The following is a 22,484-nucleotide window of genomic DNA, read 5'->3' as shown; positions in this document are numbered from 1 at the left end:
GGCGACGTGGCGAAAATGACGGAATGTTTGTCTTGAGAAGAGGTGTGTTTGTGTCGGATAGAGGTGGATGTAATGCTTCCGGGTTTGCAGTCCATTTTTGAACTTCAAAGCGAGAGCACCATTGATCTCATGCATTCTTGGTCGACAGAACAGCTGTGCCGAGATTGCGATGCTGGTTCTGAGCTTGGCGTTCCACGATGAGAAAGGCAGTTGCGTCCAATCTCCTGCCCTTCACCCCCGTCGCACAGCAGTTTGTTACGAGCTGTGTAATCAGTGTCATATGTTAGACCTCGAACAAGGATGACCAGCGCAGAGCTGCATACGGACTGACATTAGCGCAACATTTCAACTTTGACTATCACAGTGGATATACAGCTTACTCTATGATTTCTTTACTCCTTGTACAAACCCCCTCCTGTCCCCTCAGGTCTCTTCACATCCCTACCTCTTTCCCCACCGACTCCTTCCAGCCCTTTACCCATCATCCACCCGTCAATCTCTCCTTGCATAACCTCCAGTCTCGCGGCTAGCGCTTGTCCTACCGTACCCACCCCTCCAGAACCAGATTCATCTTTGATAGCGTTCATAGCGTCTGTGAATGCGGATGATAGCTTTTTGAAGACGTCATTGAAAACTTGTGGCTGCTTATCAGGATCGCATTACATGCAGTGGCTGACATGTTCAGGTGATGATGGCTCATCACCGATCATGGTGTGAAGTGAAAGTGACGTACATTGCCGAAAACACCTCTCACATCTCCTCCCCGATCGGGGGATCCGGAGCCGGGCATGGAGCCAGGTCTGGCTGGGGGTCCGGTGGTTTGAGGGAAGACCTGAGACTATGAGCTGCGGAAGACACCAGAAGTAAAAGGAAACCTACACCAGCTGGGTTCTCTCTAAGAGGTTAGCATGATACTTTGCAATGTCTGAGTAGGCAGAATAGGAGAGCAAACCCACCTGGTCGGTTCGGGTCCAGAAGGGTTGTCGTGTCGAAGCAGACCATCTCCTGTCTTGCCGTAATCTATGAATTACATCAGCTGCTTACAAGTACCATGGTCGCGTAGCTGACCTTCAGAGGTAGAGCCAGATAGAGACATGGTGTTGGGTGTTGAGGTGCAAGTTGAGAAACACTGTCCCACTCTCAGCAAAGTCACTCGAGAACACCCTACGTCATAAGCAAAATTTGATTCCGTGCGGGGTGCAGTGACATGTCTTTTCTTATCAAAATATGCCACGTGGCTACTTCCTTCCTTGCGCTCTGCTCACTCCTCATACAGTACATATGTACTCGCAAACTTGCAGTACTTCAAGCCATCAGTCGCTATGCCTGCGCCTGCTTTTAGTGAAGGTGAGCTACATGTATTCTCCCTCGGGGCTAATCAGCTCACGAACAGACGCTCTCAATCGTTTCCGTATCACCCATTCTGATCGCGACATCCGTCCTTTAGTCAAACGTCTACATCGTCTACCTCTCCTCCCTACTCAACCCTCAGACGATCCTGCGGGGGAGTCGGAAAATACGCAACAGGAGAAAGAGCTATTACATCTTGAAGTCCTCAAATGGCGAGCTACCATAGAAAGGTTGATGGGAAGTGTTGCCAATCTAGAACGACAGAAACAACTGTATGAAAAAAGGACTGATGAGACCGGTCAGTGCACATCTTCTACTTCTCATCGCAATTCAGCTGAGCCAAACAGCGAGAAAGACAGAAGAGTTGAAAGCTATCTTGGAGCAAGAAAAACAACTTTTACAAGAAAAACAATTGGAGAGAGATAGACAAATCAAATGTGATCAAATTGCTACCCGTATCAAAGCTCGAGGTAAAGGTCGACAAGAGCTTTTAGAGTGGGTTATACTTCCCTATTCCCCTGTAACAACGGAGGAGTATGGTGGTTGATGAAATAGCCGAATATCGGATGTTCAAAAACAAGTTGAAGATCATCGAGCCTCTCATACTATATACCTCCAAACTACCCAATCTCGAATCGAGACTTTCTCACGTATCATCTCACTCGTAGAAGAATGTCGTTCATTGAAACTACCTATCGAACCTCCTGTTCTCATAACGGAAGAATCAGAACCAATGGAAGTTGATGAACCTCCTCCTGTTCCTTCCACCACACCAGCAGCTTCAAGTTCACAAGCAAGATTGAGCGGTGCGGCATTACCTTTTCAACCTGTTTCATTTCCAGCAATCCCACCAGCACCAACAACAAATGGGAGTAGTAATGGTGGTACGATGAAACCTCCTCCTATCTCACATGGTCTACCCACTCGACCGAAAGTGACGACGAGCACTTCGACACCGAGAGTTACCAGAGTGGTTTCTAACAGTTTACCTAGTAAACCTAGTGGGTTGAGAAGTATGAGTCAGACGAGTGGAGTAGGGTTAGAAGAAGGTGAGGTGGAACATGAGGATGGTGAAGTGGCGGAGGATAAAGGTAGAGTAAGAACCAGTACGAGGAGTATGAGGAGATAGGTTGATGGGGTGAGGGTAAGCTATGCATCACGAATTGGTAGATGATCTATACCATGACTATATCCGTGTACCTGTAGCAATGTTATCCCCTCTTTCACCCTTGTCGGGTAGCATGCCAGCCTGGCCAGCGATGTCTTGATAGCGAGCAGTTGACGTAGCTCGTCATATGAAAAGCACAACCACCCACTCGTCTACTAACTTACCTTTACTCTTCTTCTCTTTAACCTCATGTCTCTCTTTGCATCATGACCTCAATCTCCCCCACACAGCGCACCCAACCCACATCAACGCAGTGTCAACCCCTAGACAAGCCCACAAAACCTCTTTCCCGATTGACCCCTCGGGAACTGACAGCATCTATAAATCCATCCCCCAACACTCGCTTGCTCATCACACTATCTTTCCCAATCTTCTTCCTCTTGGCAATACCATTCTGGTGGTATTCAACCTCGATAATAAAATTACCTCTACCTTCTTCCAGAATAGCATCTTTGGAGACGTCTTCAGTGAGTCCTTCCCTACATCCCCCCCCCCCCCCCTTCTCCCTCCTTCTACCCTCTTCCATCCTTCCTGAACATGTACCTCCCTTCCTACTTACTCCTTCGAACCCTCTCAAATTACCTCTCTTTCTTTCCAGTATGGCCGACTGTTCTTGAGTCGTTATAGAAGGGCATGTTCTAGCCCCTTTTATGGATAGGGTCGTTGAGGATACATCAGGAGTCAACGACTAACGATCAGTTTCCTCGTTTGAGAACTAAAATCCTTCTGACGGGAGACGAAGATGCTTTCCCAAAACCACCACCAGGGAAAGCGCAATATGATCTGGACGATATCTTGGAAGCGATTGCTAAAGAAGTGACTGATGGTGTGGATGGGATATACGCTTCTCGTCGACCGAAAGAAGATAGGTATTGGGATTTGGTATGGAAAGATGATCTTGGTTGGTTCTTCTCACATCCATCTCACAACAATCCCCTCCTCATATCTTCTCTCACACACCTAGTTTCATGTTCACCTACCCCGTGCGGAAAGATATATAATGTACATTCATATCTCGCCTTTTCTTCCGAACTCTTCATGCTCCTTCCAACTTCCAATTCACCCTCTTTCCACACCAAAGTTGAGTACCTTGTGTTTCACTGCTATGGGCACGGAAGGCAACGATTTGTCAACTCGTCAGTCAACTGACCAGAAGAAAGACCGATAGACCTCAAAATCCATATTCGTCTTTGGCAACATGCCAATTCCAGCTGGCCTTTGGAACCTTATGTACAAGCCTCGGAGAAGGGACTCATGACGAGTGGTATACCCGGAGGAACTTTGGTCATACCTTTCCATCCTGATCATGTGGGGCATAAATACCAACGGCGTAAGTCTTTTTCTCTATTCCTCTCATCGCTGATCATTGCGTATCTCACCCCTTTTGGTCATACTTCTGGACCCTTGTCTTACAGGCCTCTCTACTAGCAATGATGTACAGTTTGTCGGTGTTCAGAACGATCAGCAGTCACATATTCTTGCGAAAGAGCTTAGAGGGGGCTAATTTCTTCAGAACACCTAAAGATCGCACTTATCAACACTATACTATCACTCTTCCCCTCTACTCCCACCGATCTTCCCCTCCGCGCTCTCAAATATTCTCCCAATATCACACTATCCTTCGTGCTCCTCAATGAAGACTCTTCTGAAGGTTCTTACGTTCGTTCATGGGAGATCGATTCTGCCATTCGTGGTGAGTCATCCTATTTGGTGATAGCCTGGCGTTGACGAGTAGAACACTTCGTTCCACATCTGGAACCATTGAAAGACGTCTTTCAGCTCAAAATCGAATCACAAATTCTATACCACGCACCTCTGGCTTTCGAACCTCAATTCGCTCCTCTTCCCGGTTCATCGGAAAAAGCTGCAGACGCCATCAAAGTCCTCGAAGGCAATGTCGACCTTACGCTTGATCTCATAGAGGTTGAAGAGAGGGCCAAAGAGGCTATCGAAGAGGAAAAGGGAGCTTGGTTATTAGGAGAAGACGAGTTGAAGGTGTTTGTCAATTCCGAGTCCTGGAATCTAGGTAATCGGCTCTCCTTTATCGGTTCACGTGAGCTGATGATGAGATTCTGGTAGTTCAAATGATCCAGTTTTACGATTTTTACTTTTCGTACCTTCTTCAAAACATCGTCCTATGAAAATCTCTCTTCCAGATTCAGCACCTTCCTTTTTGTTACCTCAATACGGTGCTGTGGTAATTCTTAATCCTCCTCCGACAATCGAATCGTCATCCTCCGTAGGACATCGTGATGTATCGGAAATCGAGGCATATCATCTTCCTCTTGACGCTTTGACTCCTTCATTTCATCTCTTCACTCAACATCTATATTCTCTTCTTGCCCTTCCTTCATTACCACAAAGTATTCACCCATCACCTCCACCTTCATCATTGCTGCCTCCCTCGCAGCTCGTACAACCTTTGTCATCCTGGCAGGTACATCAGATTCTCCGACAGAGAGCGACGGAAAACAGCTTGGAGGCTAGGAAGACTTTGAGTGGGATTGTAAGACTTGTGGGCAAGATAAAAGAAATGAAAGTGGGTTCAGGGGTGAGAGATAAGGTCGTGAGCTCTGTGGAGATGTTGGAGAAGGTGAGGATCCCTTCATCTTCTTGTCTCCCTTTCGAACTCCACACCAAGGACTGTCATCCGGAGCGTTTCTCATACCAATGAGATATAATTCTCTCCAGTATGAGACTTTCTAACAATCGGCGTACTTCCTATACCATATGCTGCTGCCACAGTTTGTGACAAGTCTATCATATACGATGCAAGGTGCTAAGTTCAGTTGAATACTACTACCGATCCCAAAGAGGCTTTCTTACTGTCTCGAGATGCTGTAGGATTGGCCAATGCTGCTTTCTTCGATCCTTCCATGATGGGTCTACTATACTTCGTGCGTTATCTCAAACCTTCACTCACTCAAGGTCCGCGAGGACATTTGGCACAAGCTAATCATCAGCCGGACGAACACAAACTCGCAGTTTACACTCCCCTATTTGCACCAATCGCCATACCTCTCATCGTCGGTCTCATCAAAGAGCTCAAAGCTTGGTTGAAAAGACGGCGAGGTTCTACACCAAACATCCCGAAAGACGCCTCTTCTCCGACTGATCATCTATCAGCATCCAACAACACCGAATCGGAAGTCAATCTCACCATGTAGGGAGACTCTCTACAGGGGCAGATACACAGTCCGGTGGTCCCCCATCTCACATCAAACAAGGACAAGGTGATCTCACAGTTTCCCCGTTGGAAGACTGAACTGACCATCAGTAGAATTCTTCGGTATCTCCTACCTATTCATCTCCCCCACTCGCTTTGTGCAGCCTCAATGACTCCCACGTCTCGACTGACGTACTGATAAGTGAGTGTACCCCACGTCGGTCAATGAATTGCCAGCGTGTGCTGATGAAGAAGAGAACCTAAAGGCTACAAGACAGTCCAAGTGGAGTGTCTCGAGATTGGTCAAAAAGGGAAGAGGGACGACATGTATCACTCCGGGAGTGGTCATATTGATCATGTTGTCACTCATGTGGACTTGTATGGCCATACGGGTCACATAGTATGTACACATCCACACCTAATGGCAAAGGTGTTACTCTTTCTTTGAACATTGCACAGTACAAATGATATCCGACCGATCCATCGTACAAAAGTCGAAGAAAGGAAAGGGGTGTGGTTCATTAAACGGAACTGGGGGAAAGAGTGGGATACCAAAAGAACAGAATCAATGGTATGTATCCATCTCTTCATCGTCAGTGTACTAAATTATGAACATGACCTTCATTCCGGTCTACTGACGATGATATCCTATAGCTGTATTCACATCTTAAACTTAATCCCATCTCCGCCTCATTCGATCCATCATCGAGTTTCTATCTTTATCTTTCCACTAGAAGACTCGGCGTCCAAGGGAATTTACTTCTTACCCCCGTTCCCACCTTGACTTCCTCCGCCTCCACCTCCAGCCTTACTTCCAACATTTCCTCCACCACCGCCAGAAGTCTTTCCTCCACCGTAGTTGGATCCCCAATTACCGCCGTGACCGCTGGTCGAAGCATATGCGAAACGATCGCCGGCCGATTGGGCGCGAGCTGCGAAACCGCCGGACGACATGTCTTTGCCTCCAGTTGCCTGGATGTCAGCTCTATCTCGTTCGTGATCCCGTCATTTGGTCATTTCCTTCAATCTCTCACCGTAGTCGAGTAAGGCGCCTGTCTGCTTGGAAGTGACAGATGAATTCGAGGGTCAATCACGATGAGAGAGGAGACAGGACAATGTGATACTTGAAGTGAGAGAAGAGGGGGGGACGACGAAGGCTGACGAGACTCACTTGGGTCGACTGAATTCGACTTGAATCAGATTTGTTCATTGGAGCCATTTTGTTCTTTCGATTGATTTATTTGGTATTGAAATGTTGATTGTCTCGAAGAGATGTTTGAGTTGAGAGTTGGTAGATTGTTTCTCGGTGAAGAAGACGAAGGGAGTAGGGTGAGTCTTTATATCCTTTTAGTCTCTACCTGTGTTCCCCTCATGGAAGATGCTCGACGACCGATTTACTTCGGGCCCGAACGAACGAGCTGACAAATAGTGGAACCAATACCACCCTGATCTATCTCTCCGTGTCCGCGTTTGAGATCGATCCGCTAAAAGGTCTCATTCCAATCTTTACGAGAACGTCGCGCCCGTCTTGGTTGGACAACGTTACTGACCCTGCTCTGTCCTGACATTGAGTGCCCTGATCCTTTTTACTCCTAACTATGTGGGAAGGGTTTGGAGACGCGACCGTGTCCTTCAGTCTGATGAAAATATGGCAAGAGGGAAGATTGGTCGATGATGGCTCACGAGAGCATGAACTTCCAGAATGGTCGGCCAGAGAAGGGGAAAGCAAATACAGGTGCATAGTTGAATGGACTCGTACGAGTGGTGAACTAATGAAATTACTCTCTTTCCTCTCCAGGTGCTATATTTCAACCGCCGAAATCAGTCGAAATTCCATCTCAATAGCCTCGTTTCCATGGTGGTGCCTACCTATTCTTCCAACTTGCCAAGTCCACCATTCTCCCTCGTTGATCAACACCGCCTTGCGCTCTCTTCATGGTAACGAAGAGCGCACGGTCGCTCACTCACGCTTCATGAACTGGTGAATGAATCTGATCATCTGCTTGATTTTTCTTCTCTCACGTTCCGCCTCATTGAGAGAAGTCAATTTCTTCCTGGCGTCATTGATCACCTTATCCACTACCGCTCGCCTTTCTTCGGGGTCCCTTGCGAACGTCTTGATAGACAGAAATCCGACAGCTATGAACTTGTCATTCAATTTTATATTCTTTGTCCATTTTGACCCATTTGTATCCGTCTCCTCTCCCACTGAATATTCAGCATCCTTCCACCTCAAGATATCACGTCCAGATACGATCCTGACAATTTTACCAACTTTTTTGGGTTTGAAGACGTGATGGAACTGTTTGAGGAGATGTTTTGGGTCTTCATTGTATTGATGGCGAGGTTCATATTCCACCACCAATCTCGCGGCTTCTCGGAATGTCATCAAGAAATGGGCATCGACATGTGTATGTTGTCTGGCTGTTTTGGATTGGTTGGAATAGTGGATCATCATTTTGAGATTCAGGTTCAGATGACAGGTTGGGTGAGTGAGTTTACGTCTTTTTGTTCGGTGTTTCTCCGTGGTGGTCCTCACTTCTGATGACTGGTCGCCGGATGTGTTGCCTTTCGAGATGTTGGCAGTGGACGTGATGGCATCGGAGATGTTGTCTTTGGAGATGTTGTCGTTGGAGATGTTGTCTTTGGAGATGTTGACATTGTCATGAATGTTCTCACCATCAGTTGCAAAGTCACACAATATACTCCTCCTGCTGATTTTCCTCTATGATCAACCGTCTCTCAGTTCATCGGGTACAATCCGTCACACAAATCTATGGCCAGCATGGAGACGCCAAACGTTGAAAAAGCTAGTACGCTGGTCATGGGAAGGAGACAAGGGTTTAGAGAAGAGCCAAATGTACCAGCAAGACTTACTTGTATTGAATTTGGCTCAACAATACTCGTATCCGTTTCACCCGATCCGACCTCTTCGTTGACGATGGTGGTATTTTCCACACTGGCTTTCTGGTCAATGGGAGACATTTGCGATCAGCAAAGTAAGAGAGGAGAGAGCAATCTTCTTGAAGAAATACTATGACCATGGTTTGATAGAACAGCGGGTGAGTCATCTTCATGAATCCCTTGTGTTATGAAGGTTGATCAACTAACTCGGGTAGGACACAGCTGAGTCATCCACATGAGACTCCCTTGTTTTTTTGTCAGTGGAACGGAGATGTGAATGACACAGAAGGTGAGTAATTCTCAATCCCTTTTCGAAGGATCGTTGACAGACCTGTAGATCCCATGGACGTGTGGGTCAATATTTGAGGAGGAAGGGAAAGAGTAAAACACCCCTCACAAACTCCGTGTCACAACTTGATGAACTAAACACCTGTTACCTCCGCTTGATTGATACACCTATCTCTTCAACCATATATAGTAGGGTTCATTTTATGAACAGCACTCTGTCTTCAATAAAACCCGGGTGCTTTGTTCCCTGGTATGTTCGTTTCGATATTGTACCCCAACCCATAAAACATTCCGTGGTGACAAAGATGACACAGGGAATTCATCCTTGTCATCCACGAGGACGGGCCGAGTCCTCGCATCAAGTAACATGGACAACACGTGAACAGGCGAAGCGAAGTGATCTGCCTCGAGGACGACACCTTCCAATCAACGACTCGTCATCCTCCTAATCTTCCCGTATCTTGTGTGAGAGAAGCATGCCTCGAGATATCCGGATCCTACAATACTTCATTCTTCCTTACCCCACTGATCAAACTTCTATTACCTACACTTTCCTTTCAAATCCTGTTCTCACGTATAAACAGTGCTAGAAAACATCTTTACCATGCCCGTGAGATTGATGAGACCTGAAGATGTCCCAAGAATCCAATCAAGCCAAGTAAGTCACAAAAGTACTATCCACTGTATCCGAAATAAGTTCCAATGTGGGTGAATGGATGAAATATCAACATAGAAAAAGGTCCTAACGCTCAGGCTCTAGGGGGACATCCTACCGGTGTGGGTAGTTTTCCATGGAGAGCTCAACGTGCGGCGGCCCGCAATTCAAATAGGTCTAATTCCCCACAGCGTACCAAGTTTTCAAGATTATTCAAGATCCTCTTCTGGGTCGGCATCATTTATTTCTGTCTTCATCTCTTTCACCTCGATGTCTGGAAGATCTTCGATTCCATTAGGGAGAACGAACACGTGGTAGGTGCAATAAGGATTTGTCGGTATACCTTGACCCAGGTTGAAGGGCAAGTGAGACCTTTGGTGGAGATGATTCATCATGCCTTGGAAAAGGCTAGAGATAGTATCATTGATAGGGTGTCCTAGTCAGGAAGCAGATCACAAGAGAAGGGACTGGTTCGGGGAGGAGGAACAGGTATGTATGTATGGGAATTTGATCGATGATGACACGACAGATGCATGGGAATGAATGCGAATTGATCCGGTTTAAACTTCACTTGCGTGTCTTCTTCTTCTCTTCTCTTTATTGCTTTCCTCTTTGTTGTGACTGACTTCTCCTGGAGTGTTGAAAGATGTTCAGCGTCAAGTCAATCTAGCCGTTGAACGAATTCCAATCGCCGAATACACTGACTCGGTAGGGAAGGTGGGTGAAAAGGTATTGTCAGATCAGGCAAGGGAGAAGTTCAAAGTACATGCGGCTGAAAAGATCAATAGACTCAAGAATGTTCCCATGGGCGAAATAGTAAATACGGTCAAAGATGTCAGTCAGAGGACAGTGGTTCATATGGTCGGAGATGTTGCTAGGTTGATGAGGGGGTTTCCTGGAGCTTGGAAGAATTTGGGTGCGGGGACGGTGTGAACAAGGACAAGACATATGTGTGAATGATTGAAGGAATGAATTCATAGGAGATATGAATGAATTTTTCATGAGGTCCAGGTTGATCGAGGGGGAGAAGGAACCGGTGTGAGGAGACTATAACATCAATGAAGTGTCCATGTATCGTGTGCAAAATCCAATCGACTTCTTTCATCCTTGTAGTTCCGTCGAGCGCCTGTTCGATAGTGTATGTTGAGGGACAGACTATCAGGTACTCCTGTATGCGAACGGATTAAGGGACAGGATCCTTAAGCTTTCAAGGTGGTAGTAATCTGAAGTCAGTAAATACTTTGTCCGAAGTCTCTGTCAGGTACACCACTGGTGAGGGCGTTCTCGATGTACCAGGGTAATCGCCGTGACACAGTTCGTCATGCACTAAATAAGAATGGAACTAGAGTATTGATGGGAAGTGTTATTTGAGAGACGGACTGAAGAGAAAAAGGCGCCGGGAAAGGGGATACTTCAGGTGATCGCACGGAATTTGAATGTGTCTCACCGGAATTCGTTTTTGTTTCTTTCCTTCACTTCACTCCAACTCATTCATCTTTCTCATTCACACTTTACACGATCTTCAACTCCCTTCATAACAAAAACTCACAAGATGTCTCCTAAATTGATGAACCTCCTCGACGCTTCTCGCATTCAATCAACTCAGGTTAGTCAACCTTCCCTGTCGAATCCTCTTGAACCAAACTGCCTGATCTCGTCAGCCGTCTTCTCTTCTCCTGAAACTTTGACATGCGCAGAGCTTAATTCAGGCCAAGAGAGGGAAAGACATGTCTTCGAAAGGTTTCGCCGCTAGAGCTCAACGTGCCGCCGCCAAGAACTATCCTGGCGTAGGAGAAGTTATCGGGGTGGCACAAAATGGTTGGGCTTTATACACCTGTTTAGGTGGTCCGCTTTGTACGTATACCTTCCAGTGTATAATCTTGATTCTTTCTGGTCTATCTCTTCAGCTTACAAGTTTTCTCTTGGAAGACATATCTCTCTCTCACCCATCTTCACAACTTCTCATCCACGGATCGTGTCTTCCGATCAAGTCAAGAAAGAGAACATTATATCGAACGTAATTCCTGACTGATACCAGCTTTCATCGCCGCTATCCTTGGTCTCCTCGGAATGGGATTCTTTCATCGTGATAAATTCGCCGATCCTAATTGGCAAGCGGAACAAGCAGAGACGATTGAACAAATGTTCAACATGACCAAAGAAGTCATTCAATCCGCTCCGGAAATGATGGAAGAGACTAAACGTCATGTTGATCAAGTGGTTGAAGTCGTCAAACAAATCCCATTCGCCGAAATCGCCAACACTATCAAAGATACCGTGTTAGATCCGACTAAAGATACTTTGAAAGCTCAAGCGGTTGAGGGAATTGAAAAGTTGAAGACGATACCTATGGGTGATATTGCCAACGCGGTCAAAGATATGGGTCAGAAGACGGTCGTTCATGTAGCTGGACATGCTGCTGGGTTCACTAAAGGTTTGTTTGGGATGATTAAGAATATGGGTGTTGAGGATCTCTGATTTGTCGAGGGTGTGGCAAACGATTGATTGGGGACTGTGGAGGTAAAGAGAATCAGGTCGATCGAATGGGAGAAGGAAGAAGTATGGGGGATCTATAACATCAACGAAATTTCCATGTATTGTGTACATAGTCCAACTGCCCTCATCTATTCTTACATGTTCTACTCACTAGTCATTCCATAAACCTCTCATTATACTAGTACCTTGCGTCACTGAACGAGCCAAAAACTCCAGGGAACAAGGGTGAGGGCGTGAAGTCAGGGAGAAACTTACTCTTCGAACCCAGTCAATCTCTTCCTTTCCATCTTCTCTCTCATCTTTCTATCCTTCATCTTCCACCGCCACCCACACACCAACATCATGACCAACTGGATGACTTTACATGATGCTTCCCGTATTCAATCAACACAAGTGAGTTCCAGATCCCATCTCTCTCCGTAAATCTCTTCCGTTCCAAAAAGGGGTGAAATACTGTATCGTCAGCCATGAACCGCTGAGGGCGACACGATCATATGAACAAGGCAGGTTCTCATCTCTTATCATGCCTTGAGGACAGAACATGAAGATGAACGAAGTTAGAGAAGAGAGAAAACAGAGAACACGAGGATTCACTCACCATAGGCTTTGGCAGGATACGATCTATCTTCTCGAAGTTTTCCCGCTAGAGCACAAAGAGCAGCCGCTAGGAATGCACATAACGATAGAGAAGAGGAAAACAATGGTATTCAAGTCAATGGCGGAGCTATAGGTTAGTCAATCTTTTCACCTATTTCTGTCCTACTGTCTTACAAATTAAATATCTATCACCTTTCGACTATTCTTGTGTCTGTCAACGTAAGAAATATTTCTTTCTCTCTCCTATACAGGTATCTCTGGGTTATCATGGTCCATCAGTAATGTGACCATTATCAATCCGATGATGTCTTTGATCTGTGATGGGAGTGTTGAAGTATGAAAAGTTGGAAACAACGTCAATGTCAGCCCTTGGTCTCTTGGGCGTCGCAGCTGGTTTAGCTTGGATTCACCGTGATAAGCTCCTTGACCCTGAGTGGAGGAAAGAACAACAAGATAATGTCAAAGGTTTCCTCGAGGATGGTAATCAACGACTCGAAGTCGTCCATTCTCAACAGACATCCAACCAACTTGAAGGAAGGTTAGTCCCTTGTCAAAGCGCAGACGATGGGTCGACAGTCGCAGGCCGCCCTTTTGACCAGAAAAAGAACCGATTGAACAAGTCGACGTCAGACGCTTGGGATGACAATCAGACGTTCAGTGATGAATACGGTATGAACCCTTTACTTGGGGACGAACACAAGGGAGAATACTCGGAAAGCGATGGGTGTTTATACTTTGAAAAGCATCCAGGAAAAGGCGGCGGGGGAAATTTCATCAATCGAGTGGTGGATGGAGTGGTCAGGGTCGTCGAGGGATGGCAAAAATGGACCGGGACGAAGTAAAATTCGGGGAATGTGATGTGAAAGATTATCATGGCGTGGATGAAGACGGAATTGGAGATATATCATTCAGAGAGGAAGGAACGAGGATGGAGATATTATTTAAATGAGGAAGGGAGGTTGGAGGAGATCATATCATGTAGAAAATGAAAGTGCATATGCCTACTGTACAATTCCTGATCAAACTTCAACGGCCATCTCGGATGATGCGGCTTCTCGAGCAGCTTTCTTCTTGGCTTCGTATTCGTACCATTGCTGACTGACGTCGTAGTTTCCTGCAGCGTCAGCTACTGCGTCTTTGTATCGCATACAATGACTACTTGTCTCACAAGACAAGCCTGAATGACAAAGCCTATCAAAGGCTGATGGCTCGATTATTGAGACAAATCTCCGCCGAAAGAAAGGGCAAGGCATGAGAGGAATTGAGGAGGTAGCACTACCCATGAAAGATCAGGATGGAAATGGGGAGGAGAGGGAGGCAGGACGCACCGATGAACTCCCACCCATTTTCTCTCACATGATACAAATTACACGTGTTACCGGAAAACGCATCCCTATGACCGGCAGCAATGATACTTCTTCTTCCCAGCTCTTGAGCTTCCTCATCTGATAAATCGTAAGAGTATCCTTGGTCAAGAACACCATAGGCGAAGGTACTTCCTGATCCTACGGAGAAAAGGTCTCCTTTGAGTCGTTGTCCCTCGGAGTCGACGTAGAATAGCGCTGGACCCTATAGCTTAGCCAAGGCCCTCTATATCTCCTCATAGCGCACAATGCAGGGTACTGAAAGGAGACCACGGATCGCAACTGAGCGTCTAGGTGGATAGTGGAGGTTGGGGTATAAGAGACGGGGCTTGGAGGGGGGAGGAATGACGCACAGTTTTGTCCCATCCGCAAATCATGGTACCCATACTCAGCCCCCTACCCTTATAACCATACACGATATTGGAAAGGATTTTCGACGCCGCCGCTACGGAAATACGCTCTTTGTTCCGCAGTTCGTACAATCTGCATCGCATACCGAGATATGTTTCCCTACTTGTCAACATGGTTCTCTCCACGAACTCAGCCTATGTCTGTGACGAGTACCTTCAGAGAATGAATGCAGTTGGTGAAGGGGATATGTAAACTCACCAGTACTGACAATCGGCCGCACCACCGGCCATTGTACCCAGTAGGTAAGGATTGATCTCAATGACCTTTTTGACCGTTCCGGATGCTATGGGTCAGCGTGGGCCTTGGTATTCCGTAGACGTGTGCCACGATGCTATGGCTAAGGAGATAGGCAAGTGGAAACCAAACTCACCGATATACGACCCAGCAGTAGCTCTCGAATCTACAGCTACGATGATACCACCTTTGAATCGAAAAGCCAAGGTAGTCGTACCGTGTGCTAGCTTTATTTTCGCTTCAGGGTTTGACGACATGGAGTCTGTGTAGAGGTTGAGGAAAGCTGTGGGCTGAATGTCAGTGTTGTCCATTCAAATTCCTTCATTCCTATGACACAATCAGTATGTCCTCCCCCCAAGTCGCATCGCTTTCCCCACGATCGACTCAGTATCCTCATGATCTTCCGCGTGGTATCTGTGGAACCCTAACTCAGAGCTGGAGAGAGAGTAGAGTATAGTAATGGCATTTCAATTTACTGTAGTTGATCCCGAGGACTTCTCAAGATCGAGTGACTCGAAATGAAAGCTGAGTAAATGGTAACTCACATCTGGTACTCTAGGAATCTGCATTCCCTTTATACGTCCCATCTCATCCAGGTTACCATACCCTTTCAACTCATCTTCTTCCGTTGTGGGTAGATGGGAAGGGGTAGAGAGATTCTGTATGATAGCGTTCATCTTGTTCTATCTTTCTCTGAACCTGCGGACTCAGATAGTTAGTCGAGAGAGATAGGTGAGTGAGGGAGGTGTAGGTAAGGAGAAGTAATACCCAGTTTGTGGAATGCGTCTTAGTGTAGGGCCGCGTGAGCGTACTCGGTGGAAGGAAATGGGGGGATCATATAAACTTAAAGTCAACCACCAAAGTTCCGACGGAAACGTTCCCTTCCCCACTTTCTCCCCGCAATCGTGTCCCCGGCACTGTACAATGACTCTGCCACCTCCCTATTCACTCTACCTACCACTCATACTCCCATACACTGCTCTCTGTACGGAACGGCCACACATAAGAAGAAAGTTAAGAGAAAGTAACTTAGTAGTATAGAAAGTACTATGCCACGTTCAGGATTACAAACAGAAGTTATCCGTCTGTATCGACAGTGAGACATCTCCCCCACTCTTCTTTATCAGTATCTGACAAGCAGGGGACTAAAGTCAATAATGTCTAAACCTATCGTATGTTACGTTTCACAGGTAGAATCCGTCCTATCATTCAAATCCACTCGAATTTCGAATCCTTGATCCCAAAACTATCTTCCCACCCCATAATCCTCCCTTATGAGCGGCTCGTCCCCAGATATCTGCGCGAGAGATACCCAATTGAGAGAATTCTTGGTTGGAGGTTATTTTCAGAATTGAAGCCGAAGAAGTGTGAAAGATAACAAGATGAAAGGGATAAGGTGTCTGAATGACTTCGAGAGAAGAATGGAAGAACAACAACTTGTGAGAAATAACCTGACGAACAGTCCACAAGAAAAGATTTTTTGATTCATTGGAAATACAACTTCCTTCATCCTCCACTCTCACCTAGAGATTATACAGCAATAGAATATCAGGTAATTCCCATTCTCTACCCTTCGTTATGAGATATGATTGATTTTTTCAGGTACGTACAACTCAATACTTACAGAGCAAAAGTTGATTCTTAGGTATGTATCCTTCGTGAGGAAAGCGGGAGAACTGATGGATAGTTACGCAAAATGACAAGAATGTTAGAGATGATAATTGATCCTAGTGTGAATCGTGTCTCCATTAGTGAAGAAATGGAGAGATGGTGGATTGGACAAGTTCGAAGAGGACGATTGATCTCTACACAAGCCTCAGGATCAGATACTATGTCGTTAAATTCAACACATCCACCCACTTCATCGTCTATAGCTTCGATATCTGCGTCCAGTTCTTCCCTCCATAACCAGTCGTCTACGTCGAGAGAGACACCAGAGTCGTCTATGTCGAGAGATACGCTGGAGTCATCCGCAAGTCATGAAGAAATCAAGAAACCCGTCGATGTCGTCGAGCCGCAGGAAGATAGAGAACAATGGGGTCATAAACTCCCTGGACATGGTGGGACATGATTCATGATTCATGCATCTTACATGATGCATCATAACCATTATATAATCAAATGTCGACTTATACATTTGAAAAGTATGCCGGTAGATATTAGTATGTCGAAACAAATCTTAAACCATCTCAACATCCTCAGCGTCATCCTCATCCTCCCATTCTTCCTCTGCAGGTTTCACACCTTTCTTATCCAATCCCTCTAATAATTCCGCTACATGAGATCCTATTCCCTCATCTGAATATTCCTGCTCTTCATAAAGCTTTGCACACTCCATTAAACTTCTCATCGCCTCTGAGAAACATTCTTCCGGGGTGGACCACACCTCTTCGTTTCCCTTTAGCCCATCTTCTACGTCTATATCCTCCATCCCGACCTTCGGTACATTCCCAGCGATATTTGAAGATCTGGGGTCAATGCCATGGGATGGGATGGCGTTGAGAGAGTGAGGGGAGGTTTCAGGTTGCTGTGGACGACTAGAAGAAAGTGCCTCCCCACGGAGATACAAAGCCCATCCTTCTAGATAAGCACCTTCTACATTGAGTGAATCTTCTTCTCGGATAGTTTGAACTATATCAAGAGCGGGGAGATGGAGATGATGTTCGAGTAATTGACGTGTGAGGTTAAGTCGGACGGGAAGAGCTGGTAAAGATTCGTCGACTTTTAATCAGTTACGTTTCCCAACCTTACCCCCAGACTGCATCTTTGCCCGTGAGAAGATTATCGTCCGCCGGCTAGGAAAATCGCAGGAACATGCTAGACCTTGCTCTGTGTCGTATCTCTAGAATCCTGATAGGCTACAGCGCTGGGAAAGAGGTTGAGAGGTCAGAAAGGCGGTGTGTTTGAGATCATTTGAAAGAGGAGATGAAGAGACACGAGAACACGAATGAACACTCACATGGTTGCTTCTCTTTAATCTCATCGTATAAACCCATAACGACAGTTTCAGCCTCTTCTGTCCTTTGCTGAGACATCCGGATAGAAGCTAGAGATAATCTGACTTCTGGGTCATTAGGTGATATGGAGATTGCTCGGGAGATAAGAGCATCGCAATTGGTTTCGGCGGCATCTTCGAAGCTGAATATGTGAGCTGGACCAGAAGTGTCTTATATATACTGAAAGATGCAGTTTGGTATTTCTGATAGCCTACAGCCCTTCATAGGAACTCAGAAACGTTCCAACATGTGAGAGGAGAAGTGTGACGTCTCATTTCCGGTGTTCCGGGAGATAGGATAACGAAGATGATACATGAATGGAAGGTGACATTGAATTGGAATGAGGTAAACAAAAGAGCTGGTAAAAAATGCTCGGATGGAGATGACGAGGATAGATGAGACAATAGATGAGAGAGAAGGATATGAGAGGAAGGAAGAACAGTAGACATACCATAAATCTGACATCCAAATCTCTATCATAGCCACTAAAGCCGTGACGGCCATTCCTCGCTTCTCAACTTCTTCTTCTTTAGACGATTTACCTCTTTTTAAATCATTCTCTATCATCGCTGCTGCTGTGGAATAATATCCTAAAGCTTCATGTGGGTTTTCGGCACTTTGAGCGAGGTAAAGATAAGGTGAGGGTGTTTGAGGTGGGTTGGGGGTATGGGGAGGGAAAAGGGATAGAAGGTGCTTATGAGGTTAGTCGGTGGCTCTTGATGTGGACCAATACAATGACTTCTCAAGTGGTGAACAATCACGGCACTAGGCAGTTACAAGAAGCTTATGATCTGCCGCGCTGCCATGAGACCGAGGTCAAAAGACTCGTGAAGTGTCAGGAGAGGGAGGTTACGGTCAAAGGTTGAAGAAGTTGAAAAGATATCGAGCAGAAGTTGAGAAGAGGGAAAAGACTCTGGGGAAAAGAAAATCTACCAAAACAAGAAAATGGGATTGGTAATTCCAAAGGTGAGATAACATAATCAAAGACTCACCTCTCTCCCAACATCCTCATCACCACCTTCCAACTCTGCAACCCCCAACAATTCTCTACCTTCAAGATTATCAGGTTGAAGTTGTATCACCTTTTTCAAAGTCTTGATAGCTACTTCGAAATTTGATTGAGCCAAAAGTGAATGAGCTTTTTCTAATACTTGTCAGTCGTGTTCTCGTCATGGGGTGAAGGGTGGAAGAGGGGAGAGGACAGTACCTATGAGAGTGGATACATCTTGAATTGTTGATGGTCCCGGGGTAGGGTTTACCACTTTCGAAACCGACTTTTCTTTTCTACGTTTTGCGCTGACCATCTTTAGTGTTTCTAATATTTGAATCCCTCTCCGTTTGGTATGTCTGTGTACCTGTGTTGATGAGAAAGAAGAACAAGTGCACTAGAGTAGACAAAATTCTTTAGTAGGGGAATGTAAGTCACGTGACCTTAACCTCCTTTCGAAGTTTGAACTTCCAGTCGAAACTTCAACTGAAACTCGCTCGTATCCTGTCGTCATATCATTTATCCAACGGCCGTCAATACGGGTCTATACTTGGTACTATACTAAAGTACTACTGTATACAGCGGTGAATGAAAGACGCCGATGAAGACTCTAAAAGGACGATTTACGACTTCTTCCTCACCCCCATGATACTCAAAATTCTCACTTGACAACGTCCCCTTCTCTACCCTGTCTTTCCGGTATTCTACTACAATGGGCTGTTGCACCGCTGGAACCCTCACGACGGGCGTATCCCCCGAGTTCCGAGAGGTCATCCAATGATGGATACGGAGAATGATCCGATAAACTCCCTGAGGCATTCCGGGGTGGAAGATGAGTGATCCTTGAGGGATGGGTTTCTTGGTAGCGACGATGAGACCATACTTATATACTGATGTTATCAACCACTGACCCATTCTGATCTCTTCTCATTTGATCATATCGATTTCACAACCAGGATGATCTTCAACAACTTATGATACACAATACTTCTACAACAGCTGAAGAAGACAAATAGGCAAAGAAGAGATATGGACATACAACTACGAGATTATGAGAAATGATTGATCTTGATTTGACTTTTTTGATAGAGCGTAGTGAGTATTTCCATTCTATCCTGTCTTCACCTTCCTCCTCTATAATCTTCACGGGGATATTACATCTTGAGTGAGATCGAATGGGAAATCATAAACATGACTGGAGTGGACAGCGGAAAAGAATTGACATAAAGGTACATCATTATCTTTCGTCATACCCCTTATCCTACTCCTTATCACCCATTCTGTCCCTCGTCACCTCACCTCTCTACAAACGAAAAACATTCCGAGTCCAGCATCGATCTCTTTGATGATATGTACGATCATCCGAGCACTTTTACCGATATTAGATACTCAAACTCATTTCGCCATTGTGCAAGAACTTGGAAGAGCTTCTTTATTTTGTCGAGTTGATGCTGTTTTGTAAGTTTTGATTACTCGTAAATGGAAAGAAAAGGATGGCTTGTTGATGAAATAGAGAAGCGTTTTTTAGTACGGCTTTGATAGCTCATCTACCTGTTGTCATATACGTGTGTTTCCTCTCCTTAGCCCTCTTCTTTCTCCTTTTTTCTCCATCTCACATCTTCCCGCCTTTTATTATTCACAACTGTGACTTCCTTGCCTGCTATGATGCCGCCTACCTTTGAAAAGTTCTGGAATCACCTATGATGACCCATCTTTTTTGGTTGTCGTCCAGATGACAGGGAAGATATGCTGAAGCGATAGACTTACAATCACTCTTTCCCCACTTCGACCAATCCCAATCCATCTTCACCTCGTTTATACCTCCTCCTAATCCCTTGGGTGTACGCACTTATACCTACCACACCTCTTCTTATCGACACTCTACTCCATCCCTCCCTCCACGTTTGGTGGGGATATTACTGTCATTCTCCTTCTTCATGGTGGCGATTCGTCCGTTCTCCATCTCTATTACTTCCCATCACAATCTCCCTTCTTTTACTCCTATCACACATTATCAATCTTTATTCTCTTCTTCCTTCTCCAGATCCAACCCTTCGACCTTCTGCACGACATGGGATAAACCTTTTGTATCTTCTCACGGTAATATCGTCAACATGCGGTTACTTAGTGATTGAACAGATAATCGGATGGTCAGCTACTTGGTGGCCTAGAGCAGTGGAAGTTGTTTCTGCTCCTTTGGTTTTCATAGCTTATGGGAGTAATTCGGAAATTTGGATGACTTGGTGGGCCTGGATCAGATTCAGACATCCTCAAACACCAGCCTCTACCTCTACTTCTCCTTCAACACCTTCTACACCTTCATATCCGGAGATGTCAACGGATACATGGGATCCAGAGGTTATCTCTAAGATTTCAGACGGACAATGGAGAAGATCAACTAGAAAAAGTATCATGCGTCAAGAAGAACAACCAAGAAAATATACGAACCCAAAATCCAAACGTATCACAATTCAGGATGAACCAACAAAATCTAAACGTGTAAAAAGGAAAGATAACACTAAATCAAATTTAAACAGATCAAGTAGTTTCTTTTCCGGTCCTCCGATTCTTATCCCACAAACAGGTTTAAAACCTTTCCAACCTCCTTTATCTCAAGATTCAATAGGACCAGAACGATTATGGTTTGGAGATTTTTTAGATCAAAGGGAATCATCAAGAAGTTTGCACATTCCACAAGAATCAGTCTATCCTATGAAGATGGACAACTTTTCTCATTTCACACAAGATGATACGAATGGGTTAAGAGAAATGAGAAGGACCGGCACACCGATGGTGATATCTTCTCAACAGATACCTGATCAGAATAGACCTCATGGATATAGACTCACTATAAGAAATTCGACACCTTCACCATTACCTCCACCAACCATCACTTTAACCAGTGAGAATTCTCAATCTTCTTCTTCACAAGGAGGGTCTCAGGAGGCGGGAGCGTTAAGAGGATTGGGACGACTCGATTCAGTGAAAAGGTCTGAACGAAATGATACAGTGGACATGTCGGATCAATCTGGAATTAAGAGATTAAGAATTGGAAGACAATCTGGTCAGGATGATAAATTGGAAGGAGAGAATGATGAACGATTGAATCCAAGCTATTCTCCCCCATTCACTTATTCTCTCGCATTGACAGAATCCACATCAAACACTTTCGGTCCTCCTCTTACAACGAACATTACTTCATCTGGTGAGATACCAATTAATCATCCGAGAAACCTCATATTGAACAGTGATTCAATCGTCAATATCCAACCGACTTATCTCTCAGTGAACCCTGACACACTTGGCAACAACCCCAATAATCAGTCGAGATCCCTCACTTCGACTCCGAATGCTCAGAACTCGCATCTAGACATATATTCAAAACCACCAAAATACCAATTCCGACAAAGTGGTATCAGTGTCAACGCAAGTATCATCAGTGATCTTTCTCAATATTCACAATCATCTCTCGCTCCTGCAAATAAGATATCTTCCAACTCCCACGATGGAGATCAAGCGATTCCGGGATCATACACCAAGAACGAAACCACCTTAGAGCAAAAGACGGTGATATCCTCTAGGAATGATACTGAGGTGTTTGAAGAGATAAGGAGGGAAGACGATCAAGTCGGTGAAGAATTGTTACCACCCCGATATGGGAAATATGAAGGAAGTGAGGTTTCTTATGCTACAGGAGGGACTTTCGGCTTGATACGTGGTACGTCGGGACGGGATGATGGAGGGAGGAGTACGAGTTTCAGGGATAGAAGTGGGAGATTCTGAGTAATCCCAGACTTCTGACTTTAGCGTAAGATGAGTTCTCACGGAAACTGGACGAGGACGAATAGAAACTAAAGGTGAAATGGA

General features: G+C 45.3%; 9 protein-coding genes across 9 annotated transcripts; 5 read left to right on the top strand and 4 right to left on the bottom strand.

The window, feature by feature from the left end:
- Positions 1–392: 392 nt before the first annotated feature.
- On the bottom strand, positions 393–1,096 carry TREMEDRAFT_69984 (uncharacterized protein; the record flags this gene model as incomplete). Its single annotated transcript, XM_007007177.1, has 5 exons — positions 393–641; positions 734–832; positions 880–895; positions 957–1,020; positions 1,069–1,096. 5 exons carry the CDS (start codon positions 1,094–1,096, stop codon positions 393–395), a joined length of 456 nt encoding a protein of 151 aa, XP_007007239.1.
- Positions 1,097–1,322: 226 nt separating this feature from the next.
- TREMEDRAFT_64966 (uncharacterized protein) lies at positions 1,323–5,685 on the top strand (the record flags this gene model as incomplete). Its single annotated transcript, XM_007007109.1, has 12 exons — positions 1,323–1,347; positions 1,394–1,648; positions 1,698–1,845; positions 1,906–2,446; positions 2,773–2,985; positions 3,218–3,419; positions 3,675–3,848; positions 4,032–4,211; positions 4,254–4,544; positions 4,588–5,111; positions 5,308–5,415; positions 5,482–5,685. The coding sequence occupies 12 exons, from the start codon at positions 1,323–1,325 to the stop codon at positions 5,683–5,685; spliced, it is 2,865 nt and encodes a 954-aa protein (XP_007007171.1).
- Positions 5,686–7,078: 1,393 nt separating this feature from the next.
- TREMEDRAFT_64965 (uncharacterized protein) lies at positions 7,079–8,669 on the bottom strand (the record flags this gene model as incomplete). The annotated part of the gene is made up of 4 exons (XM_007007108.1): positions 7,079–7,168; positions 7,235–7,245; positions 7,653–8,358; positions 8,562–8,669. 4 exons carry the CDS (start codon positions 8,667–8,669, stop codon positions 7,079–7,081), a joined length of 915 nt encoding a protein of 304 aa, XP_007007170.1.
- Positions 8,670–9,480: 811 nt separating this feature from the next.
- TREMEDRAFT_64964 (uncharacterized protein) lies at positions 9,481–10,464 on the top strand (the record flags this gene model as incomplete). Its single annotated transcript, XM_007007107.1, has 3 exons — positions 9,481–9,534; positions 9,630–9,962; positions 10,186–10,464. 3 exons carry the CDS (start codon positions 9,481–9,483, stop codon positions 10,462–10,464), a joined length of 666 nt encoding a protein of 221 aa, XP_007007169.1.
- A 619-nt stretch (positions 10,465–11,083) lies between these two features.
- Positions 11,084–12,009, top strand: TREMEDRAFT_64963 (uncharacterized protein; the record flags this gene model as incomplete). The annotated part of the gene is made up of 3 exons (XM_007007106.1): positions 11,084–11,137; positions 11,241–11,385; positions 11,570–12,009. 3 exons carry the CDS (start codon positions 11,084–11,086, stop codon positions 12,007–12,009), a joined length of 639 nt encoding a protein of 212 aa, XP_007007168.1.
- Positions 12,010–12,369: 360 nt separating this feature from the next.
- TREMEDRAFT_64962 (uncharacterized protein) lies at positions 12,370–13,299 on the top strand (the record flags this gene model as incomplete). The annotated part of the gene is made up of 4 exons (XM_007007105.1): positions 12,370–12,420; positions 12,631–12,757; positions 12,991–13,162; positions 13,275–13,299. 4 exons carry the CDS (start codon positions 12,370–12,372, stop codon positions 13,297–13,299), a joined length of 375 nt encoding a protein of 124 aa, XP_007007167.1.
- A 344-nt stretch (positions 13,300–13,643) lies between these two features.
- TREMEDRAFT_34309 (uncharacterized protein) lies at positions 13,644–15,310 on the bottom strand (the record flags this gene model as incomplete). Its single annotated transcript, XM_007006934.1, has 6 exons — positions 13,644–13,738; positions 13,953–14,193; positions 14,342–14,498; positions 14,598–14,682; positions 14,770–14,923; positions 15,179–15,310. 6 exons carry the CDS (start codon positions 15,308–15,310, stop codon positions 13,644–13,646), a joined length of 864 nt encoding a protein of 287 aa, XP_007006996.1.
- A 1,502-nt stretch (positions 15,311–16,812) lies between these two features.
- On the bottom strand, positions 16,813–18,780 carry TREMEDRAFT_34391 (uncharacterized protein; the record flags this gene model as incomplete). The annotated part of the gene is made up of 5 exons (XM_007006946.1): positions 16,813–17,042; positions 17,172–17,354; positions 17,593–17,771; positions 18,081–18,322; positions 18,622–18,780. Coding segments are annotated over 5 exons (993 nt in total), but the record flags the coding sequence as incomplete, so codon positions are not given.
- An 895-nt stretch (positions 18,781–19,675) lies between these two features.
- On the top strand, positions 19,676–22,400 carry TREMEDRAFT_64959 (uncharacterized protein; the record flags this gene model as incomplete). Its single annotated transcript, XM_007007104.1, has 5 exons — positions 19,676–19,712; positions 19,847–20,075; positions 20,131–20,182; positions 20,379–20,567; positions 20,757–22,400. 5 exons carry the CDS (start codon positions 19,676–19,678, stop codon positions 22,398–22,400), a joined length of 2,151 nt encoding a protein of 716 aa, XP_007007166.1.
- Positions 22,401–22,484: the final 84 nt, after the last annotated feature.

Source organism: Tremella mesenterica (assembly GCF_000271645.1).
Source record: "Tremella mesenterica DSM 1558 unplaced genomic scaffold TREMEscaffold_12, whole genome shotgun sequence".
Lineage (NCBI taxonomy): Eukaryota > Fungi > Basidiomycota > Tremellomycetes > Tremellales > Tremellaceae > Tremella > Tremella mesenterica.
The sequence above is the reverse complement of the archived record's forward strand: the minus strand, read 5'-3'. Positions and strand labels throughout refer to the sequence as shown.